The sequence below is a fragment of the Trichoderma evansii genome, assembly GCF_050947405.1.
Source record: "Trichoderma evansii strain SZMC 28006 chromosome Unknown GGI43scaffold_2, whole genome shotgun sequence".
Classification (NCBI taxonomy): domain Eukaryota; kingdom Fungi; phylum Ascomycota; class Sordariomycetes; order Hypocreales; family Hypocreaceae; genus Trichoderma; species Trichoderma evansii.
In genome coordinates this window covers 1469228-1486034 of record NW_028145204.1, presented here as the reverse complement: position 1 = coordinate 1486034, position 16807 = coordinate 1469228, and the positions used below count along the sequence as shown (strand labels likewise).

At 49.1% G+C, this 16807-nt stretch overlaps 6 protein-coding genes across 6 annotated transcripts; 3 read left to right on the top strand and 3 right to left on the bottom strand.

Annotated features, from left to right (window-relative positions):
* The first annotated feature begins 928 nt into the window (after nucleotides 1-928).
* Nucleotides 929-2524, top strand: GGI43DRAFT_152881 (gamma-glutamylcyclotransferase). Its single transcript, XM_083199454.1, has 5 exons — nucleotides 929-1259; nucleotides 1372-1403; nucleotides 1459-1508; nucleotides 1601-1605; nucleotides 1689-2524. Exons 1-5 carry the CDS (start codon nucleotides 1213-1215, stop codon nucleotides 2248-2250), a joined length of 696 nt encoding a protein of 231 aa, XP_083065011.1. The 5' UTR covers nucleotides 929-1212; the 3' UTR covers nucleotides 2251-2524.
* A 269-nt stretch (nucleotides 2525-2793) lies between these two features.
* GGI43DRAFT_152754 (RNA recognition motif domain-containing protein) lies at nucleotides 2794-4606 on the bottom strand. Its single transcript, XM_083199452.1, has 6 exons — nucleotides 4316-4606; nucleotides 3842-3946; nucleotides 3686-3758; nucleotides 3392-3498; nucleotides 3064-3296; nucleotides 2794-2987 (listed from the first exon to the last, which is right to left on the bottom strand). Exons 2-6 carry the CDS (start codon nucleotides 3859-3861, stop codon nucleotides 2899-2901), a joined length of 522 nt encoding a protein of 173 aa, XP_083065010.1. The 5' UTR covers nucleotides 3862-3946; nucleotides 4316-4606; the 3' UTR covers nucleotides 2794-2898.
* Nucleotides 4607-7471: 2865 nt separating this feature from the next.
* GGI43DRAFT_152809 (uncharacterized protein) lies at nucleotides 7472-10191 on the top strand. The gene is made up of 3 exons (XM_083199453.1): nucleotides 7472-8651; nucleotides 8710-8764; nucleotides 8817-10191. The coding sequence occupies exons 1-3, from the start codon at nucleotides 7983-7985 to the stop codon at nucleotides 10142-10144; spliced, it is 2052 nt and encodes a 683-aa protein (XP_083065009.1). The 5' UTR covers nucleotides 7472-7982; the 3' UTR covers nucleotides 10145-10191.
* Nucleotides 10192-10238: 47 nt separating this feature from the next.
* On the bottom strand, nucleotides 10239-11254 carry GGI43DRAFT_420394 (Pyruvate/Phosphoenolpyruvate kinase-like domain-containing protein; the record flags this gene model as incomplete). The annotated part of the gene is made up of 2 exons (XM_083207811.1): nucleotides 10239-11155; nucleotides 11209-11254. The coding sequence occupies 2 exons, from the start codon at nucleotides 11252-11254 to the stop codon at nucleotides 10239-10241; spliced, it is 963 nt and encodes a 320-aa protein (XP_083065008.1).
* A 204-nt stretch (nucleotides 11255-11458) lies between these two features.
* Nucleotides 11459-12578, top strand: GGI43DRAFT_153148 (DUF846 domain-containing protein). Its single transcript, XM_083199456.1, has 4 exons — nucleotides 11459-11830; nucleotides 11888-11933; nucleotides 12011-12294; nucleotides 12355-12578. Exons 1-4 carry the CDS (start codon nucleotides 11737-11739, stop codon nucleotides 12507-12509), a joined length of 579 nt encoding a protein of 192 aa, XP_083065007.1. The 5' UTR covers nucleotides 11459-11736; the 3' UTR covers nucleotides 12510-12578.
* Nucleotides 12579-12827: 249 nt separating this feature from the next.
* Nucleotides 12828-15030, bottom strand: GGI43DRAFT_152744 (uncharacterized protein). Its single transcript, XM_083199451.1, has 2 exons — nucleotides 14228-15030; nucleotides 12828-14071 (listed from the first exon to the last, which is right to left on the bottom strand). The coding sequence occupies exons 1-2, from the start codon at nucleotides 14718-14720 to the stop codon at nucleotides 13302-13304; spliced, it is 1263 nt and encodes a 420-aa protein (XP_083065006.1). The 5' UTR covers nucleotides 14721-15030; the 3' UTR covers nucleotides 12828-13301.
* Nucleotides 15031-16807: the final 1777 nt, after the last annotated feature.

Genomic DNA, 16807 nt, shown 5'->3' with positions numbered 1-16807 from the left:
ACAAGCCTGCAAGCGTTCGGAAAGAAGAGCCGAGCTGTGTCAATTTCAAGCGACGCGACGAGCTTGTTTATTTAAGATTGCAGCTGGATAAGGGCGAGAAAAAAAGCGTCTGGCTGTACTCCGTAACCTGGCATGAGGATGAGGATGCAGCCCCGGATTTAGTCGTAAACCTAGTCAAGCACTGCCGGCGGCGATGTAATATTCCGTAATACGCGTTAATAGGACCTCAGCTGCAAATCCGTCACACAGACACACTCGTCGTAGCCATCAGCTTATAGTTTAGGTACATGTAGTCTGCAAGCAAGACGATCCCTGTGCCTTGCGCCAGCTTTTGGGGCGGGGTGCCCTGGAGTGCCGCGCCTCATTTCATCCTTCCAGCCATCCATTCAGGGCTCACCATTCCTTGAACAAAGGAGAAGAGACTAAAATAGAAGCTGGGCTGTCGTGTCCTCACTGGTCGATCGACAGTTTGCCTATCCTGATTCAAGAATGCCCAAGTTGTCAGCAGAAACCTGAGCTGCTGCTGCTGCTGCTGCTGCTGGTTGTCAGCCAAGCAGCCAAGCAGCCAAGGCACTGAACATTGAGATCCATGGATAAGAGAGAGAAAATCAACCAGCATGGACACCGTTGATCCATCCATTGGAAACTTGCACAGCCGCCACGGGGTTGTTGAGGCTCTGCGCATCATCCAATGACACCAGGTCGCAGAGAGAAAACGAGACTCCACAATAGGTAATTCTCTGTTCGCTCTTCGCGTCGTCCAGGTCACGAGGTTCGACCTGCATTCTGTTATGGACAAGCCTTGCCCACCTACCCAAGCTGGCAGATGAATCCATTCGTAGATCCCTATTCGCTCAAAATAAACCGAGCGACGCTGCTATAAATTGTATCTTGCCGAGCTCTAAATATGTCATTTTATCATGACTCAATAGGCAGCTTGCTTTGTAATCATTTCCACCGTCAATATAGCACTCATTTTCTTACTTCAGTGCTCAACTTAGACTCGTTGTGTTTTCAACGAAAACGCTCCTCCATGAGGTTATTTTCTGCCCTAAACACTTGCCAACAAATCTTCTTTTCATCAGAGCTGTAGTAGACTGTTATTTGTCATCCTCATTTTGTAATTTTATCACTCAAATTCCTTTTGTCGTGCATCTATTTAGTCGGCCCGGAGCAACGGGTAAGATAGAGTATCTCGCGTGACACGTTACAATGACTGCATCCGACAATACGTCGGAATTCTGGATTTGTGGATATGGGTAAGAATCTTTTTGAGACGTGGCACTGCTCTGCTTCGCTTACTCCCCTGCTGATGCCCTGCTCTTCTGCTTGTTTCATATATCTGATAGCTGATGGGTGCCCAATCTGTAGGAGCCTCATATGGAAGCCCCCTCCCTGGTTCGGTATATATATAGATGCTACCCTAAAAAAAAATCTTCAAATGCTAACACCAGGTAGATAGAAGAATACCGGGTTGGATAACAGGGTATGTTAGGCGTTTTTGGCAGGTATGTGTACTTGAACAGCTCAGTGACGGTATCGTGCCCTCACTGATTTATTTCTCTTTTTCCAATATTGCTCATAGTTAACCATGAAATAGGCCAGGTATGATAGCACCTATAAACTGCTTGCGAGAATAGTAGAGTCCCAAGGGATTGTCTCCAAGGCTAACCCAAATGCTGCATTAGCGAGGACCATCGAGGAACTCCAGAAGCCCCCGGACGAGTAGTTACTCTCATTGAACGGTCTCACTGGGAACAACTCACTGATCACCACGATTCTGCTCCCGATAAGGTATGGGGCGTGGCCTACCGAATCGAAGCCGATCACGTCGCAGAAGTCAAGGAGTATCTTGATATTCGAGAGATCAACGGCTATTCCATCCACTATACGCCATTTTATCCTGCCGATGGCTCCTCACCCATTCGGACGCTTGTCTACATTGGCACGCCAGATAATGAGCAGTTTGTCGGCCCTCAAGACCCCCAGAAGCTTGCGGAGCACATCTTGCACAGCCGTGGCCCCAGTGGGCTGAACAAGGACTATCTCTTCGGCCTCGATACAGCTCTAGCTGAGCTATGCCCGGAGAGTGAAGATGTCCATGTTAGTGATCTTGCGCGTCGCGTAAGGGCTCTTGAACTCGCTGCCAATGGATCGATGAAAGCGCCCCAAGGTCCAGACCCCGTCTCCAATTTCAAACAAGAGGGCAGCACACAAGAAGCGGAGGAGATCGAAAAAACTGTTTCATAAGCAAAGCACAGAAAAGGCAAAGACGAAAACTTCAACGAGTCGCATTGAACGCAAATGCTTTTTTCCTCTCAGACCCCTAATGATAGAAAATGCCGCCCCATCTGTCACACTGGCCGACTTAGATATTAATCATAGCCCGTTATTAACGTCGCCAATATTATAGTTGGCCTTCTTTAGAAAGGTGGCCCACACATATGGTTCCAATATTCTCCCAGATATCTCTACCAGAAATCTCTCCCTTGTCCTAGTCCGTGATCCCGGCCAGTCCCTCCCACAAATGATGGTGCAGGAACCCCTCCCCTTTCTTTTTGGATTCCAAAAGCACGAAATGGGACAAGTAAAATATCGGCAGTGAAAAAAAAATGAAAAAAGAAATCCTCCCTCTCCAAATAGCTTCTTGTCGAGCAATCTTAATAAAAAGCCGAACAGCTCATCCATATATCGAAAGAAAAACAAATCCGGGGTATATCTTGAACGCTCATAGATGTTCCATTCTCGGAGTTCTAAAAGACGCCGCTCGCGAAACCAAAAGAACACGCCTAGGTCTTTATTCTTCGATAACACGGCTCTGGAAGGGCTCTAAACCTCTCTCTGTGGGAAAATGGGAGGACTTTGGATGAGAATCTGCGGCGGCTTTATTGGACTTGCTTAGTAGGATCCGCCTCCTTGCTGAGGAGGCTGCGGCGGTTGCTGAGGAGCATTTTGGTAGCCACCGTACGGTGCTGGGACGCCGTATCCTAGGGGCAAGAGTTAGCCGTTTTCCAATACGAACAAGCACGCGACGACAATAGGAACAGTCTGATTTTGAAATACCTTGCGGAGGCATGCCGTATCCAGGCTGCGGCTGTGGGTAGCCACGACCATACGGGGCCTGCTGATACATGTTTGGAGCGCCATAACCAGGTGCTCCTCCGTATCCTCCTCCCTGTCCTCCGTAGCCACCTCGGCCTCCGTAGGACTGGCCGTTGCCACGATTGGCAAACCCTCCTCCGCCTCGAGGGCCATTATCGGATGCCTTATCAACACGAATGGTTCGCCCGTCAAACCTAACAAAAAAGATCAGAACTCTCCTGTCCGAAAATAAATCTAATCCACGAAGGATTTGTGAGACAAGGCAAAAAGAAGAAGCCAGAATTCATACTCGACATTGTTCATGGCGTCAATAGCAGCTTGGGCATCAGATTCTTGCACGAATCGCACGAAGCCAAAGCCACGGCTGCGGCCGGTATCCCGATCCTTCACAACAACCTTGAAAATCCAGATTAGAAAAACACTCCACGCACGAGTTGCCGCGGATAGGGGTGGGCATCGGTTGAAATAATCCAGGCCATTGGCATTAATGAATCAAAACCCAAGCCAGGCGGATCAAATCAATCAATCAAACGAGTTGGGTTGTGCCCCAGGGCGTTATTAGATGAACGAGAGACAAGCTTACCGCTTCCTCAACAGCGCCAAACTCCTCAAACTTTTGGCGTAGAGTGGCCTCTTCGGTGTGCCATGCCAGGCCGCTTTAACTGTCAGTCAGGAGCATGTCCAATCGTCTCCATGACGTGCGAGTGAATGCAACAACATCGCGAACCGGAGAACTCACCCAATGAAAAGCTTCGACATTTCGAGATGCACGGGATCTTGATTTTTCTGATGCTGGTGGATGTGACAGTCCTTGTCTAGAGTTGCGATACCCTGACCGAATGTTCTAATATTGTCAGGCGGGGTGCAGAATCGGGATGTATAGCTGGCTCGGTAGGGGAGGGGGAAGATTGCAAGAACTAGTCTCAACAGGTGATAGCAGATGGCCTGGGGAATCATAGGCTTGGGCAGTGCAGTGTACAGTCCTCTAAACTGCATATAGCGCGCAAAAGCCACCATTTGGTGGCGGCGCTGTCAACGTCCAAGCAAGCTCCCATAGTGTCATCTGGCCTTGGATACTATGGGGTATCACTGTGCAAGCAATATGTGGTTTGTGGCTCTCTAGGACACCCCGCTAGCCTGGCTAAAAGCAGGTATAGGACGGCATGCTTCAACGTCAAGGGGGTCTGGTCGACATGGGCTGGCAACAACGTACGAGTAGAAGAGAGGGCCTGGATAGACAGAAAAGGCTATAGCCAAGTTCCAGCAGTTGTTGATGCGTGTTGGGATGTCGAGTGATGAGAGTAATCTCAAAAGCCGGACCTCCAAATGATGACAGTGCCAAGCTCAAGCCACAAAGTGCAGTGAGAGGGCAAGACGGGTAAAGGAATGGGAGAGAGAGAGTAAGAGAGAGAGCGGGAGAAGTGACGGTGACGGTGACTGAGATAGAACAAGGAGGACAGACACGCCAATGGCGTACCATGCGATACTGCAGCGAGGGACAGGAAAAATGCAGACTACTGCGCGGCCTTACCTAGCAAACCGGTTGCTGATTCGTCCTGCTCAAACGGCTTGTCCAGGCCTAACAAGAGGGCCACACAACGTGGTTGTGGCTTGCTGATCTCGCCCTTTCAGCGATCGACGCCGAGCTGCGGCGGCTGTCCTAAGCTATGCGCTAATTAAAATGCCCCAGGTCCAGTCTGGAAGCTGGACTATGCTGGCAAGATGGCCGCGGCGCGTCGGATAGTGTGTTTTGAGGGTCTTGCTGGGTGCGGGATGCTTATCGGGTATCACGGCGGGCCTCGAGCAGACGGGCGGACGATGGAGCGCGCAGAATCTTTATTTAAATCGAAGCCGTCGTCGCAACGGCAAAAGGAGCTGGAATGAAGTTTGTGAAAGGAAGAAAAAGAGGATTGAGAAACGAGAACCGTGTGCTCTTGCTACAAGCTGCCCAAGTCTGTGCTATGCGGTACAAGCACCAAGTACATGTACCTATACTCGCTTGCCAAATGCTGGCAGCTGGCGTTATCAGACGCACCTTCTCCTGCAAATGCTGCTACAAGTACTTGGCAGCTACCTTAGAGTACCACCACGCATGGGGCAGAGCAGCAGGTGACCGCCTCGTAGCGGAAAATAGAGTCAGGCTAATAATGACGTAGCCGGCTCAATGAGAGCCAGAAGGGGCCCTGGACGAACTTACTGCCTGTCAATGGAATTGTGCCTATATGACAAGGCTTCGCATGATCTTGGATTCATGCGTCTGCCCATCGGTTGGTGACAGCTCCGCGGCCTTAGCAATGATTACTACTGCTGCTACGGAGTGTGAATACCTGGAACGCACCTCGTATGGGGAGTGCATACTAGCATTTCCACCAGGGAGGTCAATGCAGACCCCAGCTGGACTACCTGCTGCTGAACAGCCGTTGGTGTGGCATCCCTCGTCGTTGGTCTTTACAGTAGGCACTATGAAGGGCCTGTACTGATTCTATCACATACAGCAATTTGGAGTGCGATCTGAAGAGGCCGAGTTCTCCGTACTTTGAAAATTCTCCGTGCAAATCCCATCTGCTGTACCGACCGAGTATCCATAATACGCTATGAAGGAAAGATGGCGTGACCGGGGCTTGGATTAGGAACAAGCGGTGCCAGGGTTGAGCTACCATGGCGAAGATGTTGTACTTCTACGAGCATATCATATTGTGGGAAGGGTTTCGTCCCTGCAGCAGCAAAACAAGGCTAGATCAGGACTGAATAGCTTTGCGTCCGCAGCTTACTCTTTTCATTTCCTCCGTTTATGTGGTATTCTGAGTCTTTGCTCCTATGTCAAAGACAAGATGGCTACAATTACCTTGGGACTGTGTCTCTGTCACAGACCCAAGGTCTGTTGGGTAGGTGTTTATCAAAGGGGCATGATGCAAAGCAGCCCTTTTCTGACTCTTGACTCTTGGCTCTTGGGTAAGTCAGCATTTCTTGGCTTCCTGCAGAGTACGAGAACAGACAGCTACAGTTCAATGACGCTATAATAGATTTTTATCTTCTCTCAGATGCGGGTACAACCGACAGAAGTCCAGCTCGTCAGAGTTGAAGCACCTTGCTAGTTCCACTGAGATGCCGATAACTTGTTTTTGAGCCGTGCTGGCCCCCCTGGTCGGAAAAGGCTCAGGAACAGCCCCCAAAGCCAGCCTGACCGTAAGCTAGCCGCTAGGTGCGAGAGGGATCCACGTCAACCGGTCTGTCGTCTGTGAACCCCTGATCTAATCCTCCCGGCTGCACCCAATGGGATGGCGAGAAGTGGGCAAGCAGCCTGCCCAGATCTCTGGCTTGTGAGTGCTAGAGTCCCTTTGATTTGCTCTTCAGCTGGCTAGAGCAAAGCACAGCCTTCCCAGTCCACTCCCGGTGCCTGGCCGGCATTGGCTTCTTGATAGGGCGCCATGCATTTTTGCCCAATTGCTCGTCTAGTACTTCGTATACTTCGTGCCATTGGTAAGCCGCCTTACTGGCGTTCCCTTGCATTGGATAAATGATGCGTCCGCCGGACTTAGGAATTGGCCCAGATGCTGGTAGTGGCAATACTACTACATGGTACAAGTACATAGAACGGCATCCGAGCTTTGGCAATCCAGGATCTTGCGCGCGCTTTTCCTTGGCTCCACTCCAAAAAGTCCACTGACCCGAAAGTCGGATTCGACCCCATCTAGCCTACAAGGCGGGTCATACGCTTCATATGGCTTTGTGTTTCGGTTGGTAATCAGGCCTTCAGATCCCAGTGCGCATCAGAGCTCTGCTAGCTGAGGATCGCTCAGGGAGCATTCGCAGACTCATTCGCAACCTTACCTACATATCGGCACTACCTATCTTGGCATAGCCATTGCAGTGTCTAGCAATTAACCGCTGCCTCCAATCTTAGTACCACAGTAGAGTAGTACCAGTAGTGTTAGTCCTACCACACCTCATAACGGTTGTATCAAAGATCCGCCAACCTGGTACTAGCATGGCAACATAAGGTTGTCTGTGTATAGGGGAATGGGACATCGTCCTTGCTTCTTTTGTTACTTGATCCGAGCTACCACTGCCTGTAAGCAGCAAAGCCGGCGTCAGCTTCCGAGGCTGGTATTCTTCGCATACAGACTAGCCCATCTCCAGCACCTACCTTGCTACTGCACTGTACTAGCATCACCATACCTGCTTGTGATGGCCATGGATAATATCTGGCAAAGGCCATCCCGTCCATTGCAGCATCGAGCTCTTGGCGAGAGCTGCCAATCATGGGCCTGGTAGCTTTTCAGAGCGGGGGAGGGTACCTATCCACTCAACTGCTTTGGGGCAAGCCGCACGCACGTTAATTAATTTAGAGGATCCTCTTTTAAATGCCCAGAGCCTATGGGATAGCAAATCTGTGCATGGCACAACCTTGCTGCTTTAGGCAGCGCCACTGCAATCCTAGAATGTTGCGAGCACTGCAAGCAGTCAATGAATACCTCCCAACCAGTTCTCAGTGGCTGGCAAATATGGCTCGGGGCGCTGAGTCCGTTGTGGCCACGGTGACGTTGTAACCTACCAAAGGGATGAGAAAAAAGATTTGTTTGATGGAAGATGGAAGCTGCTTGGCTGACATGTATAGCTGCTTATAGCTGCTTCCTGCTTCCTGCTGCGTGAGTATCAGTTTCCTTTGGCTGGTTCGTAGGAAGCATGGCTCTTGCAGTATAAAATCGGAGGGGAGACAAATCTATATTCCAGCCAGAACCAGAATCATAAATGCTTCCATGGATTGATAGCAAATCACTTGATCCCGTGCCAGATCCTTTCTTTCATCGTGCTAGCAGCTTGCTTTGATTCTTTCCAGCTACCAAATTACTTCCAGTCGGCTGCCACCTCGCATCAGCATGACGCGTCATAGGCATCGTGGTTCTACGAACAGGAGCACGACCTACCACCGAGACCAGAGTGGTTATTCAGCTGTTCCATCGCCTGTTGCCAATGATGGATGCCTCTCCTCACGGGCCGACTTTATCCCTTCCTGGTTACATCACATGCAGGCATGTCATAACGATCCTCCTCAAGATATTCCACAGCAAAAAAGTCCCATTGATTCCAAGAGACTTTCATGGCATCCTAACGGGCTTACGGCTATTCATATTCACTCGAGCCGTGATACTGGACGATACCATTCATCAGATATTTTTATCCAGAACAGCCCATCACAATCGTCTCTGCTCGATCAGAGATGCCATCATCAGTATCGCCAATCAGCCCTAGACAGTGATCATGGCCAGAGTTTGGATGATAGGGAGCGCCATCGCCATACCATACAACCAACACCAACGACATCACAGTCTCCATTAACTAGGAATGATGTCTTCGAGAAGCAACCTCGACGGAAAACTCGAAAAGATCGCTACGACACCGTAAAATCAAAGATCGAGCGAATAGAAAGAGGACATGGAAAGAAATCCTCGACTCGAGTATCGAAGAAAGGCAAATTGCGATCCAGTCGAGAGGTAATGGCCAATTTTAGTTCCCGCGCGATTGCGAATCCCAGCGAAAAAATAACGGTACTTTTCCATTTAATTTCTTGATATTGGTAGCAGGAGAATACCTAACATTCTAAAGTTGGAGCAAAAGTTTACTCCAGGCTTATTCGTCAATGGGCGCAGCTCGGTCTCATGTGGGTATATGCTATGAAATCTAGGCAGACTCTTCTTCTGACATCTCAATAGTAGCCGATTTGGCGTTCAACGATATACCTTTGAATCACGAAAATGTCGAAATATTCGAAAGGGGGCATCCGTCGAATCTAGAACCAAAACAATGGACGAAGAGAAAGAGCCGTCAAGACGAGATTAAGATTTTCGCTGATGCGTTGAAACAACTGATAGCAGACTATCCACCTCCGGAATCTGCCAGTCCCCCTAATAGCACGATTGTTTCTAGTGCTACTTGTACGCAGCGCATCAATAGAGACAATAATCAGCGACCAGTACCGTGTGGCAGCCATACACCACGAAGCCTATCGATTCGCAGTCATCCAACGGCTGTCAATTCAAGCTACAATTTTGCACAGGAAGCTCAGGGGAGACCTACCGCAGAACAAGAACTTGCGGCTTGCGAAGATCACAAGCCCCATGGCCATAATACTGTTGAATTTCCTAAATACGAAGACAAAGGTGTTATGGTGAGCCCCTGGATGCGCCAACGGGCTAGAGAGGATAGGCCATATGGTGCGACCAGTGTGGACCATCAGCTGCAACCAGGGGGAGTAGAATCCTCCAACTCTAGAGCAGAAACACACATGCCCAATGCCGTCTTTGAAACATCAGCTGTTGAAGTAAGCGAGGATTGTCGGCCAGGCCAGGCAAACAGTTTGAGAATCAACACCGCAGACATGGAGAATCGATCATGCGAATACCCTCCACGTCTGCCACAAGTTGCCAAAGGTTTCGGTTTCACAACAACAAGAGTCGAAGACATCACGCATTCTCGCGATAATATCCCTACGATGTCGTACTTCGATAGTCCTAGCGGCCGCTACCCGTCACATACCCTACATCAACGCCTTAGCAGAGGCTTATCAACTCCTGAAGCCTCTAAAATCACCGATACACAGTCCAGAGATACCTATAGTATCGACTGGCTAGCGAAACCCGTGATGCCTAAACAAATCTACCAATCACGCCAGAAGGCTTTCCAGGAAATAAATACCCTTTCACAAAAGACATCAAGGATAGTTGACGATATACCAGGTGAAACACTCAAAGAGTACATTGAAAGAATGGAACGTGAAATACTGGGAGAGAGTGAATCATCTGCGCGTTGTATTGAAAAGGCTTTGCCCCCAGCCGAAACAGATATTTTTTATAGTGAACGACACTCAAACAAGCCTCTGCGCAGAATCGAATACCATGATCCATTCCCTCAACGAGGCCAACTCCAGGAGGCCGCGCATCTGTTTCCCAGACATATTCCAATGCGTTCATATTCCGAAGAGAATTCAGACGAAGCTGAACCTGCATTCTTTTGGAGGCCAAATCATATGATGTGGTGCTAATTACTAGTGAGGGCCATTCTTCACTCTGATAGCCTTAATTTTTTTTTTTTTTTTTTTTTTAACTATTTGCAAGCGCTGCTGACATAGGATATTACTACTCGGGCTCTTGGTCCTTCCACTTGACTCTTAGATCTTGAACATCGATTCCGCATTGTTCCGCTTTGGCTGTTATTGAGTGGGCCTTGCCCACGACCGGAGCATCAATCATTTTCCCATCGAGAGTCCACGCACCGCGCCCAGCGGCCGCTGCCTTTTCGTCAGCGATAGTGATCCGAACAGCCCACTCTACATCCTTTATATCGGGAGCAAACAATCTTTGGACAGTTTCTAGCTGTCCGGGATGTATGCATTGTTTTCCATTGAAGCCCATGGCTTTTCCACCTTTACATTCCTCTTCCAGTGTCCGCAGCCCATCATCACCTCGATAGGAAGTGCATACCAGATCTATGGCACTTGGTAGCTCATAGGATCGAGCTGCGGTGACAATGGCTGATCGTGCATAGAGAAATTCTGTCAGTGAAGGTGTTCTTGTTATGGAAAGATCAAGTGCAAAATCCTCAGCTGCAAATATCAAGCCGCTGAGAAAAGGCGAAGCTTTGCATATGGATGAGAGGTCCATGACTGCTCGTGCAGATTCAATAAGCGCTATGATCTTGATAGGATTTGTTGAGATATCTTCGTGACGTGCTGGTGCGACATGCCGCAATACATCGGTGACAAAAGTCAGGTCGGCAGCCGAGTTGACTTTGGGCACAACAACAGCATCAACACGATCCGCCGATGCTAGCGTAGTGAGGTCATCGAGAGCAAATGGGGTAGAAACCGCATTGATTCGAACGGCAAGCTCCGAAAGGGTGGAAGGGCGCGACTTGAGGCCAGATAAATGTTCTTTTAATTGATTCCGCGCATTGCCTTTTTGTGAGGGGGTTACAGAATCCTCCAAGTCATACGTGACATTGTCCGTTGTCAAGCCTAGGGACTTGGTGAGCATCTTTTGAGAAGATGCAGGTACTATACAGATTATCTTAGCAAGCATCCTTGAACAGAGATCATTTAGGAACAACCATATAGTAAGGAGCGGCGCAGTATGGAAGACGCTCGTGCTGCCATGATGACAATGCGAATATGGATGGTGATTGATTGATATACGTATGGGTTTCAATATAGTATGGGGAAGTGCATTCAGTGGTTTGCGACTAGAGAATGCCGGATGTATGCAATATGAAAATCGAATAAAGCAAATTCTTAGATTGAGACGAGATACAATAATAACTTGAAATCACATCATATATTATATGAACATCAGAATAGCAGTCCGTGGTGGCTCACATCATAATGCCTGCTTGTATACATGCAGCCGAGTAGCAGTAGCCGAAGTACAGCACAATGACCCCACCTTGCCGGAACATCGTACCTCCATCCCTGACACACTGTCGACCAGCTACGGTAGCTTGATCGCGAAGCTCCCATGTTCCATATGCTCGTTTGATGACGAATAAGTGCGGGAACTACCTCACGACAACGGCTTGACACGAATTGACCCATTCCATCTTTCGCATTATCGAATCGCACAAGACGCTGGTTGCTACACCATGGAAGCGGCCGCACCACCCCAGGAGGGATCGCTGAGCTGGCGGCTCAGTTCCCATCCCATCACGCTTCTCACGTTTCTGGGCTTTAGGATATGTTGGTAGCGCCTTGTCGCAAACGGAGTCGCATGCAATACTGACGGCGATTTTATAGCGAGCGTACTTATATATTTCTTGGGTCTATGGGTCTTTAACAGCATGTGCGTAGTAACCCTCCTTCTCTGGCTCCCTTCCGCCACGATGTTAGTCGACCCTCTTGCTGACGTTTCGCAAACAGGATCATGATTTTCATTATTACGATTCTCCTCCTAGCCTGCGACTTCTACTACCTCAAGAATATTGCCGGTCGTCGACTCGTCGGACTGCGGTGGTGGAACGAAGTCGATCCCTCGACGGGCGATTCGCAGTGGGTGTTTGAGAGCCTGGAGCCGGGAACGAGACAGATCAACTCGACGGACAGCCGGTTCTTTTGGCTGGCGCTGTATATTCAGCCGCTGTGGTGGATATTGATGGCGATTCTTGCGATTATCCGACTGCAGTTTTTGTGGCTGCCTCTTGTTGGTGAGTTAAGACTATTTTCTCTTTTACCTTTCTTTCTCAGTATACTTATATGGTTTGTAGCTATCGCATTGGCTCTCACTATCATCAACACTCTGGCATTCTCTCGATGCGACAAGTTTAGCCAAGCGAGCAATTTCGCCGGCGGCGCCTTCGGATCAACCAACTTGGCGACCAGTCTTGCGAGCAATTTCGTCAGCCGCATGTTCAGATCGTAAATTAAAGAAACGTTTTATGTGTGTGGGAGCGGTATTCTTGTTTTGATTGGTGAGATTTTACGAAATTGTGTGCGCTGTTTTCATGGCCACCCTCATATAGCGGCATGGTGCTGGTCTGAGGATGCCTGAATTTTGGGTCAAAAGGCCACGCCAGCATTTACCATGAGAATTAGGCGGGGTGGATTATTTAGCAAGTCTACGGTTTGGGTTCCTAGAGCATGGCTGGAAGGAGTTATATTTGAATCGAATTCAGCCTTTCTTCCGTCTACATTTTCACATACAAGATAAAAAATACGAAGCAATGAAGAATGAGGTTAGCATTTATTTTCTTGTTTCTCTATTAAAACTTTACAGCGAGTGGCGCCCTCGTGGTATCAAAGAACCTGCTAAATATGCGCAGAGGGTATATGTCTATATACAATCGAGATTAAAGAGAAAAGGCAAAAAGGGGGAGGGGAAGAGATGCCCGCGGGAGGAACCAGGTCATTATCTGTCAGAATGTCGCAGTCATTTCCAATCATCTTAACAGAGTGTAGGCAATTTTGACAATAAATGCCACCATGGACTGCTCTCGTATGTATAATAAGTCGTGACGTCCATTGCGCTCAAATGACATCCATATCGTCATTGGAAAAACAAAAATTACAAACTCCACAGATAAATGCGGTAGCATGGACTCAGCGTCCGGGGATTTTATAGCAGAAAGGGGGGGAAAGAGAAGAAGAAAAAAATCACGACAGCCTGCCCAGCTTCACCAAGTCTCTTCTCTTCTTCCGCAAGTCAAAGGCTTTTTTACGATGAGCCTCTTCGGGCTGCACGCTCAATCTCCGCATCCAGATGTCGCTCTTCCTCTTCCAGCCGCAGGATATCAGCCTCCGTCATGCCCTCCTCGACAAGGTGAGAGATGCCGCGCGGCCTGTTACCCGACGCAGCAGACTCTGGACGATCCGATTCTTCATCGTGTGGTGCAGGCACCGGTCTCCTCGTCGTTTCACGCTGCGGCAGGGCAATAGCAATGTTTGAGTTGGAAAAGCCACGGGCCTCACCGTCGTCGGAAAAGGGCGATACGATGGGCGACTCGGCAACGGAAGGGCGGGCCTCCTTGGTGGCAGCGAAGGAGTTTGAAGTTTGGCGGGTGGCCTTGTAGCCTTCGCCCATGGAGCGTCTTCTGCGGCGCAGGAAGAACCATACCAGAAAGGCGAGGAGGGCGATACCTGCGATTGAACAGCCCACGGCGATACCGGCAATGGCACCTGTGCTGAGACCGACACCGCCGCTGCTAGAAGGCCTGCTAGTAATACTACTGGGTGCTGAAGTAATCTGGGTGCCAGGAGTGAGTCCTTCGAAGCCTTGGCTGTCCTGCTGGGACCTGGTTGCGTTGCGGCCAAAGTCCTCTGCGCTAAAGGTGTGGTCAGATCGCCGGGCAACAGTGAAGACACCGGATTGAGTGTAGCCTTCTTCCTTGTAATCGTTTGACCATCCAATCTGAATGACCATTTCCTTTTCGTACCAGGGGATTACATCGGGGGCTGTGAGGTTAAGAATTGCGTCGAAGGCGTTGACTGGGTTATGAATTCATGGTTAGCCTTTTTCATTGTGCTTCATGTGGAGGTATTTTTCTTTTTTCCTCTTATATCTTTCTGCACATCAAAAAGAGTAGGTGGTATAATTATATATGTGAACATGTTTATAAAATCGAGAAGAAAAAAAAAACATACATTTTGAGAATACCTCAGATTCAGGACCGTTAAGTACAGCAAAGGCAATGACGGTCGCCTCAGATGCGTTGAAAGACTCGCCATTGCTTTCTTTGCCAAACCAGAAGATGTCCGACACTTTCGTGTTCGAGGAATTGTACGTCCAAGCAAAGGTCTTTGCCCTATCATCGGTATAAAAGACACGGCCGGTTATGCTCGTGCCAAAATTGGCCGTGTTGTTGAAGGTGAGGATTGACGTCGATAGAGGCGGGAGGATGCCGGGGTTGGTGGGCGATGGGGTGGGTGAAGCGCCTGGGAGGATGTCGAACGACGACGACGTCGGCGTCTCATGAGGGAGGATGTCCATGCTGCTGCTGTCCTGTCCCGCACCGCTGATGGTATCACCATTGCCGTTCAGAGATCCGCCATTGGGACTGTCAGTTGGAGATGCGTTGGGCACGTTGTTGGGCGCGGGAATGCTGGCAGCAGCGACTCTCGGGACGGGGTTCGCCATTCCCGATGGAAACCGAGCGGGAAACGGTTCTCTCTCTCTTTCTCTATAAAAAATTGTATATATACGTTGTGAGTTGTGGTGGTGTAGTAAGGCTTCTTCCCTAGAATAGGCAGGGCCCCAACACCAGCGACAACAGCCGGATTAGCTAGAAAAGCGTCGGGAAAGAAGCACGAAAAGAGCAGCAAAAAAAACCAAGATATCAGATATCAAAGAAAACAGAAGAGAGAGAAGAAAAGAGAGAGAGAAGAACGACGAGAGAGCGATAGCGCAGGACAGAGACAATCTACAGGGGTGGACTGGGGGAGGTGTAAGTCGAGTCGGGTGTTAGTGGGCTCGTCAGACAACGACGACGACTCAAAAGAGGCGCAGAGCTGCACGCGATGTGAGATCGTAAGACCGGGGGTTTTTTACAGGCCAGGCCAGGCCAGCGAGACAAAAAAGATGCTAGCAGGCCAATTAGTTTGTACGGCGTAATCCTACCAACAATAGCCGGTCTCTCGCTTGAGTCGCTGTAGCTTTTTTTGCAGATGGTCCTTGAGCTGGAGATGGAGCCCACCCTTTTGCAACGGTGTTATACTACTGCTACTAACCATGTCTGTTATAATACTGCTAGGCAACTAACTAGTTGCTGCTTCTACTGCGGCTACGTGCTTTATTGTCCATTCCGTTGGGTTGCAGCGGCGCCAGATCATACTCGGGCCCGAACGTCGCATCCTCATCCTTCAGAACCCCTCTCTTTCTTGGGCGTCTAAAACAAAAAAGAAAGAAAACAAAAAAGAAAAAAAAAAGGAGAAAAAAAAAGAGGGTAAAAAGAGATGGTGACGGGCAACGAGGCACGACTGGAGTGAGTTTTTTAAGTGGGCTAGGCAAAATAAGGCTTTCTAAAAATGGCATCTTTTTATCGTTCGGGAATGGTGGTGGTGGTTCCTCTAGTTCCTGGAGGGGCATATAAAGTACACCGCAAATGAATCGTACGAAGTATGTACTGCCTAATACAAACATGACTGGGGAAATACTTACGCGTCAACGGTTAGTAGGTATATATAGATACAAAGAAGACACAAGAAAAAAAAAAGGTGGGCTGTTGGGAAAACGGGGATCGGCTCAAAGCGTCGGAGTTGCTGACGGGCTACGAAAAGCTGACAGGTTGGTGGTTGGTGGAACTATTAGTTGTAGGGCTTTTGTCGACATGTTTACTAATAGTGCTGTGATAAATGGAGTTTGATCGGCAGAGAGGTGGAATCCGGAAGAATATTTTTTTTCTTTCAGGGGGCATGATACGATGAGGCATGGATATAATAACAGCAGCTCAAAGAGAAAGCGTTGATATAAAAAGCAACTCCAAGAAAAAGAGACAGTGGGCGAGAAGGAACCACTTACTTTTAGCAAGAGGATACGAAGTACCACATCAGAGCTACTCTACATTGGACTAGGAATAGATTCCTCACAAAATGGAGCCGGGCTAAGCCAAACGGCCAGCTAGGGACAGCCTATGGAGGTGCCGGGTGAGGCTGAAGAGGCTCCACCGCGGCTGACTAGGTCGGAAGCGACATGGGGATTGACTTTTGTAGTGGTGGGGAACAGAAGCAGAAACATTGGTGGTGGAATGGCTTGGGGTCTGCCTTGTGAAGGGAGGTTTCAGATTGTATATTGTCGATGCTGGCGTTGGTGTTGGTGTTGGTGTTGGTGATGATTTATACGTACATACGAGTACTCAGCTAGAGGAGACGAAGACTTTAACACTTGTATAAAGTAATGGATAGAGGATGATGCGACCAGTTCAGCTGCTACTACTGCTGCCTCTAATTGGCGTAGAGTCAGGCTTGGCCCGCGTGATAAAGGAGCTGATATACTAGCCCAGCTTCAATACTTGGCCACCTCCTCATCCTCCTCAGCCTATCGACTGACACTTGACCGACACCCACCTGCTAGCGAACCGTTGTGTCGCGTTATTGGCATGGTGGCTTGGAAATAGCCTGTTTCATTCATGCACGCAGCATCAACCGCAGGCCATCCAGCTCAGGAGCCAATGCGGACAATAGAGCAGCATTTAGATCGTTGAGCTAATGCCTGCTAACATGTGCCTA

Bases quoted from the DNA above. Each gene is read 5' to 3' on its own strand.
- GGI43DRAFT_152881 (XM_083199454.1), top strand. From the start codon at position 1,213: ATGACTGCATCCGACAATACGTCGGAATTCTGGATTTGTGGATATGG. The intron at 1,260-1,371 runs GTAAGAATCTTT...CCCAATCTGTAG, and splicing joins TTCTGGATTTGTGGATATGG to GAGCCTCATATGGAAGCCCC. The intron at 1,404-1,458 runs GTATATATATAG...AACACCAGGTAG, and splicing joins GAAGCCCCCTCCCTGGTTCG to ATAGAAGAATACCGGGTTGG.
- GGI43DRAFT_152744 (XM_083199451.1), bottom strand. From the start codon at position 14,720: ATGGCGAACCCCGTCCCGAGAGTCGCTGCTGCCAGCATTCCCGCGCCC. The intron at 14,072-14,227 runs GTATGTTTTTTT...TTCATAACCCAG, and splicing joins ATCTGAGGTATTCTCAAAAT to TCAACGCCTTCGACGCAATT.
- GGI43DRAFT_153148 (XM_083199456.1), top strand. From the start codon at position 11,737: ATGGAAGCGGCCGCACCACCCCAGGAGGGATCGCTGAGCTGGCGGCTC. The intron at 11,831-11,887 runs GTTGGTAGCGCC...GCGATTTTATAG, and splicing joins GTTTCTGGGCTTTAGGATAT to CGAGCGTACTTATATATTTC. The intron at 11,934-12,010 runs GTGCGTAGTAAC...TTTCGCAAACAG, and splicing joins CTATGGGTCTTTAACAGCAT to GATCATGATTTTCATTATTA.
- GGI43DRAFT_152809 (XM_083199453.1), top strand. From the start codon at position 7,983: ATGACGCGTCATAGGCATCGTGGTTCTACGAACAGGAGCACGACCTAC. The intron at 8,652-8,709 runs GTACTTTTCCAT...AACATTCTAAAG, and splicing joins ATCCCAGCGAAAAAATAACG to TTGGAGCAAAAGTTTACTCC. The intron at 8,765-8,816 runs GTGGGTATATGC...ACATCTCAATAG, and splicing joins TGGGCGCAGCTCGGTCTCAT to TAGCCGATTTGGCGTTCAAC.
- GGI43DRAFT_152754 (XM_083199452.1), bottom strand. From the start codon at position 3,861: ATGTCGAAGCTTTTCATTGG. The intron at 3,499-3,685 runs GTAAGCTTGTCT...TGGATTTTCAAG, and splicing joins TTGGCGCTGTTGAGGAAGCG to GTTGTTGTGAAGGATCGGGA. The intron at 3,297-3,391 runs GTATGAATTCTG...CTTTTTTGTTAG, and splicing joins GACGCCATGAACAATGTCGA to GTTTGACGGGCGAACCATTC.